The sequence below is a fragment of the Octopus sinensis genome, linkage group LG25, assembly GCF_006345805.1.
Source record: "Octopus sinensis linkage group LG25, ASM634580v1, whole genome shotgun sequence".
Classification (NCBI taxonomy): Eukaryota; Metazoa; Mollusca; class Cephalopoda; order Octopoda; family Octopodidae; genus Octopus; species Octopus sinensis.
In genome coordinates, this window is record NC_043021.1 from 9,290,924 (window position 1) to 9,302,013 (window position 11,090).

Consider the following 11,090-nt stretch of genomic DNA (forward strand, 5'->3'; position numbering starts at 1 on the left):
TGTAAGTATGATTTAGTCAATCTCAGAGGTGATCAGGTGGATGGTTGGTTTTCTGAAGTTAATGCTGCTGACCATCAAGCTATTTGCATCACAGAACTCCAAGCACCTTGTTCCCTCCTCATTTCTAGAACTAAAGCCGCAACCTCCATGTATACCACAGAATCCTTTGGAGTCTTGCCTAACATATACTGAAATCACCAGCTATAATAATGTCATTTGTTGAGGTAATCTGCAAAACAGACTCATATCGGCCCTGTTCAAACTTCGGACATTGTTAGAACGTGTCATATAAAACATCTTTTACTCTTAGCATTTTTGAGAAAAACTTATATTTACGAAGTTATTTCACGTTAAAGTTCTCATATTTTGGTAATTTCAACCAGTCAATGACGTGCATTCAGCTGAATAAAATTACTGCTGTTGTTTATCAACAAGAACCTCCGGCGATGTATATTTCGTTTGTCACTGTTATTTATGACAACCCTAACCTTAAAACCAGTACAAACGCACAAACGATGTGATAAATGAAAAATACCCCTCTGATAGTTGTTGTTGACAAACAACAGCAGTAATTTTATTCAGCTGAATACACATTGATTGGTTGAAATTACAGAAATACGAGAACTTTAATGGGAAATAACTTCATAAATATAAGTTTTTCTCAAAAATGCTAAGAGTAAAAGATGTTTTATACGACGCATTCTACCAGTGTCCAAAGTTTGAAAGTATTTAGTTACAAAAAATTATTTTTTAAATCTGTCGGTCAAACGGTAAAGATCCCAAAAATATAAACAGAAAGAAAAAAGAGAAAAAAAGAAATCAAGAAAAATATTTCGTTCCCTATAATAATTCATATATATTTTTTCTAGATATGTTTCTTTTTTTATTTGGTATTAAAAAAAAAAAAATCAATGAAACCCAACATAATTAAATATTAATTAAAAAAAAAAAAGCCGCAATATTTTTTTTAAAGTCTAATTGTTTATTAAGTTTCAAGTTGGCTGTTGGTTCTGAATTTGTGATTGTAATTTTTTCATAGCAGCTTCATCTTGTTGTGAAATAGCTGTGAGTTTTTTACCAATTCTGTCATGAACATCGAGGTACTTGGCCACACATCGGTCTAAACAAACTGCTTCACCTTTGTTGAGTTCGGCATCTTTGTATCGAGGTGGAATGCATTTCTTCTGACAGGCACTGGTCATTCTGCAAAAGATCAAACAAAAAAGAACTATGAGTGCATTGCATTTTATAGCAGAAACAACTGCAAGCCAATGAAATTCATTGCATAATTACTAGTTCCCTTGTCATTTACATAATCTGGGCAGCGAGCTGGCAGAAACGTTAGCACGCCGGGCAAAATGCGTAGCCGTATTTCGTCTGCCGTTAGGTTCTGAGTTCAAATTCCGCCGAGGTCGACTTTGCTTTTCATCCTTTCGGGGTCGATAAATTAAGTACCAGTTATGCACTGGGGTCGATATATATTTCTTTACTACCCACAAGAGGTTAAACATAGAGGGGACAAACAAGGACAGACAAAGGGATTAAGTCGATTACATTGACCCAGCGCGAAACTGGTGCTTTATTTATCGACCCCGAGAGGATGAAGGGCAAAGTCGACCTCGGCGGAATCTGAACTCAGAACGCAGCGGCAGCCGAAATACCGCTAAGCATTTCGCCCGACGTGCAAACAATTCTGCCGTTTAGCCCCTTGTGGGTAGTAAAGAAATATATAATCTGGGTTCACTTAGAGTGGAGGGAAGCTGTGGAAGAGGGAGACCCAGAAAGGCATGGGATGAAGCACTGAAGGCCGATCTCAAAATGCCGAACCTTATGAAAGAGATGTTAGAGAACTGAGATACGTGGTGCATTGTTGAACTCGAGAAGACCTATCCACCACAACATAAAGGACCGTAACTAAAGAGCCTAGGGCTTTTTGTCTGATGCTCTACCGATTCTTCTAATCCACTGCCTATAGGATAAAATGGCCAAATGTGACCAGATAAAATTGTTGGACTGTCATGGCACTAGGACATGGTTTCAAATATAGTGCAATGTTTGTTATTTTCTTATGTTATGCTATTTCCGAGACCTATTGAGTCGAGTACATCAACATCAGCAACATCAATATCAAATCAAATGGAAATTGTAGTTGTGAGTACCTTGCCAGTAGCACATAAAAAGCACCATCTGAACATGGCCGATGCCAGCCCCGTCTGGCACCTGTGCTGGTAGCACATAAAAAGCACCCACTACACTCACGGAGTGGTTGCTGTTAGGAAGGGCATCCAACTGTAGAAACACTGCCAGATCAGACTGGAGCCTGGTGCAGCCTTCTGGCTTCCCAGACCCCAGTTGAACCGTCCAACCCATGCTAGCATGGAAAACAGACGTTAAACATTGATGATGATGATGAATGTTTTGTGTGTTTCTGGGACCAAAAGACATAGTCCCACAATTGGCAGTTTACCTGAACTATGGTGGAGCAGACAAGTACCAACGTAGAAGGCCCCTCATTTATAAGTTCCTTGAATTGTAAAAAATTGAAACATCATCAACATCATTATCACCATTTAACCCTTTAGCATTCAGATTATTTTGTCAAATGTAATGCTTATTTATTCACATTTTAAATTTACCATACATTATCTTCCGTGCCGGTGGCATGAAAAAACCACAATTCGATCATGATCGTTACCAGCGTCGCCTTACTGGCACTTGTACTGGTGGCACGTGAAAAAGCATTTGAGTGAGGTCATTGCCAGTGCTGCTGGACTGGCTCCTGTGTAGGTGGCACATAAAAAACACCATTGAGCGTGGCCATTGCCAGTACCGCCTGACTGGCCCTCATGCCGGTGGCACGTAAAAGCACCCACTACACTCTCAGAGTGGTTGGCATTAGGAAGGGCATCCAGCTGTAGAAACTGCCAGATCAAGATTGGTGCAGCCATCTGGTTCGCCAGACCTCAGTCAAATCGTCCAACCCACGCTAGCATGGTAAGCGGACGTTAAACAATGATGATGATCTTATAACTTTGAGATTTCAATGATGTGATTGTTTAATTTTAGGATGACATTATAGAATAGGTGTGAGAGGCCTGATCTGGTCAGAACATAAAACAAGTAGAATATTCGGTTAGTTTGAATACTAAAAGGGTTACACTGGTCATATCCAGCCCAAATATTCTGCCTGTTTATAATCAAACTGGCTAGATCAAGCCCATCACACCTATCCTACAATGTCATATTAAAAATAAACAATAGGCACAGGAGTGGCTGTGTGGTAAGTAGCTTGCTAACCAACCACATGGTTCCAGGTTCAGTCCCACTGCGTGGCATCTTGGGCAAGTGTCTTCTGCTATAGCCCCAGGCTGACCAATGTCTTGCGAGTGGATTTGGTAGACGGAAACTGAAAGAAGCCTGTCGTATATATATATATGTATGTTTGTGTGTCTGTGTTTGTTCCCCAGCATTGCTTGACAACCGATGCTGGTGTGTTTACATCCCCGTCACTTAGCGGTTCGGCAAAAGAGACCGATAGAGTAAGTACTGGGCTTACAAAGAATAAGTCCCAGGGTCGATTTGCTCAACTAAAGGCGGTGCTCCAGCATGGCCGCAGTCAAATGACTGAAACAAGTAAAAGAGTAATAACATAATTGAAATCTTGAAGCTATGAGATAATGCTTGCTTAATTCAAACACAATGTAGATAAATAAGCATTACATTTGACAGAATCTGTTGGGCTACCCAAGGAGTGCACTGTTCCCCAGTATTTGTTTGACGTAACTTGTATGACATGATGTCCTTCCTAACACCAACCACTTTACAGTATGTACTGGGTAGTTTTTTTTGAGCCACCAGCAATAGTGAGTTACCATGGACCTTATAAAACTACATACCCTGAATGGGGAGGGGAAGTTTATGCTGGGAGAATAAAAAATGGTGGAAGTTTATACTAGAATAAAAAATGGTGGGAGGAAGTTTATGCTAGGAGAATAAAGAATGGAGGGGTAAAATATGAGAGAAAGGGCTATGATGTTTTTTTTCTATAGAAACCACTTTACAGTAAGAACTGGGTGTATTTTTATCATACCATCTATAATTTATAAATTATGTGAGGATGAATGGCTTGTAAGATCATGAAGATAATGCATGTATGGGATTTTTCACCTGTGGACCTTTTTTGATTCCTATTTTAATTGGACAGACCCAGGTTTGCAGCTGATACAGCAAGGTTGGTGTAATAACTGTTTGTGATTTAGGTACAAGGCCTGCAAATTTGAATTTGGCAGGAGGAGGGTTAGTCAGTATCATTGACTCCCAAAACTTGACTCTCTTTTACTTGTTTCAGTCATTTGACTGTGGCCATACTGGAGCACCGCCTTTAGTCGAGCAAATCGACCCCAGGACTTATTCTTCGTAAGCCCAGTACTTATACTATCGGTCTCTTTTACCGAACCGCTAAGTGATGGGAATGCAAACACACCAGCATCGGTTGTCAAGCAATGCTAGGGGGACAAACACATACACACACACACATATATATATACATACATATATATGACAGGCTTCTTTCAGTTTCCGTCTACCAAATCCACTCACAAGGCATTGGTCAGCCCGAGGCTATAGCAGAAAACACTTGCCCAAGATGCCACGCAGTGGGACTGAACCCAGAACCATGTGGCTGGTTAGCAAGCTACTTACCACACAGCCACTCCTGCGCCTATAAAATGACAAGGCTAACCCTTTGAATTAAGGTACAACTCAATTTTGCCAGCTGGGTGGACTGGAGCAATGTGAAATAAAGTGTCTTGCTCAAGGAGACAACGCGCCACCAGGAATCGAAATCGTGACCTTGTTAACCTGAGCCAAAAACCCCTAGCCACTATAAGCTATGTGCCTTGACTCACATTACTTTATCAAACATGGAGAAACAAAAGGCAAAAACATGGTGTGTGGTACTGAGGACATGTGAGGTGTAACGTGGATACGTTGTGTGGTTTGTAGAGTGATGCTGGCACTCCGTCGGTTACGACGAGGGTTCCAGTTGATCCAATCGATGGAAAACCTGCTTGTGAAATTAACGTGCAAGTGGCTGAGCACTCCACAGACACGTGTATCCTTAACCCTTCCATTACTGCATTTATTTTGAGACGTTCATAGTTGGAATATTCATTCTATCGTTAAACGTCTAAATTGACCCAGAAGGTAAACAACAACAATTGGTGAACAGCCATAGGCGCAGGAGTGGCTGTGTGGCAAGTAGCTTGCTAAACAACCACATGGTTCCGGGTTCAGTCCCACTGCGTGGCATCTTGGGTAAGTGTCTTCTGCTATAGCCCCCGGCCGACCAATGCCTTGTAAGTGGATTTGGTAGACGGAAACTGAAAGAAGCCTGTCGTATATATGTATATATATATATATGTGTGTGTCTGTGTTTGTCCCCCTAGCATTGCTTGACAACCGATACTGGTGTGTTTACGTCCCCGTCACTTAGCGGTTCGGCAAAAGACACCGAAAGAATAAGTACTGAGCTTACGAAGAATAAGTCCTGGGGTCGATTTGCTCGACTAAAGGCGGTGCTCCAGCATGGCCACAGTCAAATGACTGAAACAAGTAAAAGAGAGAGCCAAATGAAAATCGAGAGAGATTAACAAATATATAAGAAACGTGGACAATAAGATCGCGTACGGTATTTCCCATAAGGATCTAACAACGAGAGAGAAAAGCTGAGGAGCGGAGAGAAGCTGCTCACAAAGCACTAATCTCTCTATATATAAACGGCAGTTTGTCTGTGTGTGTTTCTGTGTGTCTGTTAGGTTGTACCCTCACCCTGACCACGGCTTTCAACCGATTCTGATGAAACTTGACACAGACATAGCCCAATGTCATAATTCAAAACTAACGCAGCGAAAATTTTGAAAAGTTCCCCCAGTTCTGAAAAAAATCGATAAATTCGACATGGGGTCGAGAATCTAAGCTTTTTATATGCAACACATTTTCTGTCTAGGGGACACAACTCGACCTTTTTATCGCCCAAACGGACAGCTAGGAACATCGTATACACAGAAGTATTCGAGTGAAGAGAAGACATTGCAACCTACACATGCGCCTTCGTTCCCTAGAGGGAAAGGACTAGATTGGGATTAGTCGTTGCCTACTAGGGGCTCTTACATACCCGGGCTATGCTGCTAGTATATTCTATAAGGCAGTGTTTACCAACCTATTTCCCCCCCGGCTCCACTATAACTTCCTAGAAAAATGTATGCTCCACCGGTGGCTCGAAAAAAAAAAAAAACAACTTATTCTTAATATCTTATCACAATTATTTAATACGAAAGAATCTACAGTAACTCTTTTAGGCATTCCTTCGATATAACTCGACAAAATCAAAACATTTCACTTGGGGTATTTCCGTGGGTTGTGGAGTATTGATATAACGAAATTATGCCAGCAATCTTTCATTTTAAACTTGAAGAAAACCTGCTTCATGTGTGTATGTAAAATCCGCAAATTTCCAAGCAGAAAACAGAATCGAACTGTTATTTGCTTCCACGGAAATACCGGGAGTGAAGTGTTTTGATTTTGTCGAGTTGTATCGAAAGAATGCCCTCTTTTATTACGTACTGAGTACAAAAAAGTACAATACTAAGAAGAAAAAATTGGAGCCCACGTCCCACCATAATTTTCCCAGGCCCTACCGGTAGGGCATATATCAGTGGTTTTCAACCAGGGTTCCGCCAGTACAGTCCAGGGGTTCCGCAAGAAGTTACAAAACTGCTAAAATCGGCAGTAATTTTTTTATTCCCCTGTGCAGATATGTGTGCATAAGACTATTAAATTATTGCACAGGGGTTCCTCGAGCCAGTGGAATGTTACCTTGGGGTTCCGCTCCAGCAAAAAGTTTGAAAAGCACTGGCATATATGACCTACGTTAGGGATCACTGCTATAAGGCATCCAAGATATGAATGAAATTATAATTGAAGGCATAGTAGCATCAATGAGAAAAGTCAAAAACAAAACGGAAATTATAACAGAAATCCATTCGCAGAATGGAACAGATTCTCGAATAAAGTTTCTATTGCCACTCGATTTCAGTCAACACAAACGAATTCCTGTTAACTATCCTTATTTAAAGAAAACACACACACACGTATATATAATCAACCGGTTTATGCATAACTTATATTCTATGTTTATCAAGCTAACGCGGGAGCCTTTATGTAGTTACTCAAACGGTTAGAAATAGCTGCCAAATTTCCACACCCACACACATACACACTGAAAATCCTACATTCACAACGTATGTTTGTTTGAATAAAGACGTGAAGGTCACGACTGGAATGGTTTGTGTATAAGCTCGCTGAGCTGAAGCCAAACAACAATAACAATAGCGGCGTGTTTGGTAAAGTATGGTAAACCATCGCATTTGTTAGTAGAATATTACCTAACCGGCATTTTGGTCATATTCTTGGACACGTGCTTAGAAGAACCGTGCATCTGTAGCACAATCAATCAATTCTTGAAAGATAATTACTTGAAAGCAATCGAAAATGATGCCGATTTAATATCTAAAGAATGTTTAGGGTCGCTGATTTCAAGAATTATTAAAACTAGCATCTTTATACGCAGCTAAACGAAATGACCTTAAAGTCGACACTTTAAGGTCAAAGGGGCCTAGTCGTTGTTGTTTCTTATTTTTGTCTTTCAACTAATATTTCAAAATAATTCATTATTACCGAATGGCAGTATTAAATTCGTTCGAAAATCAATTACAGAAACAAAAATCAGAAAATATTAGGGATGCTTCTTCGCTTTTTTTTAAAAATTATTTCTGTAAACGTGTTCTAAGCCCAAAATTAAGATGTGTGTGTGCGTGTGTACGATCCTTATTACAGCTGAGAAAGGAAGGGTCCCACGCAATAGTCAAGTTTGTTAATATCAAAACGGTGTAAAATTCACTATAAACGGTCATACGGGAAAATCGATTTCCTTAATCAACGAGGCAATTAAGTAATGATCTTTATTATTTAGTCCCAAAATAAACCATCATCCGGCAGACCTTATCATCAGAGATAATGCAGTTATGATCATCCCGAATTTTTGTATATCAGTGACTGACCTTTTTTTTTTTTGAGAATAAGTGTAATTTGAGTGAAATTTGACTGCTATTTCTAGCGGATCGAGCGATTGCATCGAAGCTCACTCGCCTTGTTTGTTATTTAGGGCAAGGTAATGAGAACAGCAGGGACTGATTCTCTGCATGACCCAAACGACTTGACTGACTGAGTTCAAATACCGCCGAGGTCGTTCGACCGTGTCCTTGATTTTATCAATCAATCAAGCTTCGGATATAAGCACCAATAAAATACTAATTGGAATAAACTTTATAAAACTGCAGGATTTTGTTTATTAATATATTAAATATATTATAATATTTTAAGTTATTTTGTTCCAAGATTCGAAACAAACAAGAGTCTTTAAATAATCGTTCGATCTGCTAGAAAAAGCAGCTAGGTTCTCACTCAGATTACACTCCTATCGACTTAAAAAACAGATGGGTAATGTAATTCTACATACATTGTTCTTTTTGCTTTCTTTGTTTTTAAGGTGGGAGCGGAGAGATTAAACGGTCATAACTGGAATACTTCAACCAGGACTAACCTTTTGGCTGAACGACAAATTAAAATGCTTTGTATTTTCGGTATAGTTATATATGGTAATTATAGCAATATAATTATGAAATTATCATATAATTAATGTATTTATATGAGGAGTTAATTAAAAATTAACCAGTGATTACTGAAGCAAAATTTTGGCAATGTAATATAAGAATCTAACAGGTATTATCACGCACTGATATAAACTACACACAAAGGACCCTTAGATTTTTAAAACTAAAAATCATATTAGTTTATATTAAGAAAACTTCTTTCACTCTCTCTCTCTTCCACCCACATTTCAATACTCAAAGATATTATTTGATGACGGAGTACTTTTTTAAAGACATATCCATGCAGCATCCAGGATATTTGGTCGAACCAAAGAGTCGTCGGAATAGTCGAAGACTTTTCAGTTGACAATCAACGAAAGGTGTTTTGTGGGTGATGGGTGGACGACAGAACTGGAAGACTGTTAAACTTTGCGTATCATCAGTTCGGAGTGCGGCGATGAGTGATGTTGGTGAAGAATGAATGGGAGGTCGCCGAAATCAGTATGGAGTCGAAGACTTTGAGATCGATCTGATTATCAGACCATCCCTTTCTTCCAAACTATGTGACTGTGTGCATGTGTTTGAAATCAATTATACACAAAGGATATGTATATGTGTGTGTGTGTATATATATATATATATATATAGGGGAGAGATATGCAGAGACAGAAGTACTTTGAAAAACCTTTAAACTGACCTGTTATACATGTCCGCCATCATTTCCATTTCTAAATCCACAACTAGTTTCATTTGAGCTTCGTTTAACGCCATCTTTCAATCAGTCAAATTTTTTTTTTTAAAGAATATTTGGGGAAAAGTGAAAACAAAATTTTAAACAAACGTAATAGCTGTCGACTGAAAGGAGCAGGAGGTGAATTATGGAGCAGGAAGTGTATGTTTTGTTGTGTGAGGGGCAAGAAGGGGGCAGGACCGCCGCGTTACTGAAATATCAAGGTGTTTCTCGATAGAGGTGTGTAACTCAGTATGTACACGTGCTTTTGTGAGGAACTTCGCTGCTAAACTGTCGTAACTGGGAAACAGAAGGGCAGATAACTCTCTTTTACTGGCGAGAACGAGGGCACTTCTTACCCGGTCATTCCACCCGACTTGCTAGAAATAGCAGTCAATTTTGCCTTCATATGCCCCATTCATCATCATCATCATTGTTTAACGTCCGCTTTCCATGCTGGCATGGGTTGGACGGTTCAACTGGGGTCTGGGAAGCCAGAAGGCTGCACCAGGCCCAGTCTGATCTGGCAATGTTTCTACGGCTGGATGCCCTTCCTAACGCCAACCACTCCATGAGTGTAGTGGGTGCTTTTTACGTGTCACCGGCACAGGTGCCAGACGAGGCTGGCAAACGGCCACGATCGGATGGTGCTTTTTACATGCCACCTGCACAGGTGCCAGATGAGGCTGGCAAACGGCCACGATCGGATGGTGCTTTTTACGTGCCACCGGCACGGACTGGTTATTATAATTCCTTGATTTATGAATCGACTGGATGTTCACTACAGGGACGCCTATCATCATAGGTCTTTTCGATCAAAGTTAACCCATGCTTAAACTATAATTCTTTCTATTATAGACACAAAGGTTTGACATTTTGGAGGAGGTGGGTTACTCGATTACATCGACCCCAGTGCTCGACTGGTACTTAGTTTATTGACTCTTAAAGGATGATGGCAACGGAATTTGAACTCTGAACGTAAAGACGGAATAAATGCCGCTGAGAATTTTGTCCGGCGTGCTAATGATACTGCCAGCCCGTCGCCTTTCGGGGTTAAACAATAACAGCTCTCTTTCGCAGATATAAACGAATAAACCAGCGAAGAACCTCCTATGTGATCGTTCGACCTGCTTAAAAAGTAACCAAATTCCCTCAAATTACACCATGCCGGGATTAGATGGTACCCAGTGCACACAAACATACATACACACAATCTCAGTGCATAGCTGAACACTCACATACCCTCACACAATCTAGTACAGATCTGTGCTCCAGTACGCACATCACGAGGGAGCTTCTACGTAATCACTGGCTTTTCTAGAACTTGCAACCAAATCTCCAAAGAGAGGATCGAATCATCGGTCTTCTCGAAGACCAAGGGGAACTGGAACTGTATTTTAAACTCGTGAAATGACTTTGTAGGGCCAGCACATGAAAGAGGAGGGTGCAAAAGCCTTGAAAATCTGTTTCGGAGTTCCCAGATGTTTGAAAGGTACCGACTAGATTTCCTTGATGTGTCAACAACTACAGTGGGACTACAGAGTTTGTCAGGTCACTGAATAAGGTCGGTTCATATTTCAAACTGATCGGTTACAGAGACAATTCATTTGTGATCTGCGCGGTGACATATTCAGGGAGCGGATTAGTGA

General features: G+C 40.3%; 1 protein-coding gene across 1 annotated transcript; it reads right to left on the reverse strand.

The window, feature by feature from the left end:
- Nucleotides 1–959: 959 nt before the first annotated feature.
- Nucleotides 960–9,833, reverse strand: LOC115224422 (mitochondrial import inner membrane translocase subunit Tim10-B). Its single transcript, XM_029795321.2, has 2 exons — nucleotides 9,409–9,833; nucleotides 960–1,203 (listed from the first exon to the last, which is right to left on the reverse strand). Exons 1-2 carry the CDS (start codon nucleotides 9,480–9,482, stop codon nucleotides 993–995), a joined length of 285 nt encoding a protein of 94 aa, XP_029651181.1. The 5' UTR covers nucleotides 9,483–9,833; the 3' UTR covers nucleotides 960–992.
- Between the last annotated feature and the right edge of the window lie 1,257 nt (nucleotides 9,834–11,090).

Coding starts and splice junctions, on each gene's coding strand:
- LOC115224422 (XM_029795321.2), bottom strand. CDS start 9,482: ATGGCGTTAAACGAAGCTCAAATGAAACTAGTTGTGGATTTAGAAATG. Junction 1,204..9,408: donor ATGGCGGACATGTATAACAG/GTCAGTTTAAAG, acceptor GATCTTTTGCAG/AATGACCAGTGCCTGTCAGA.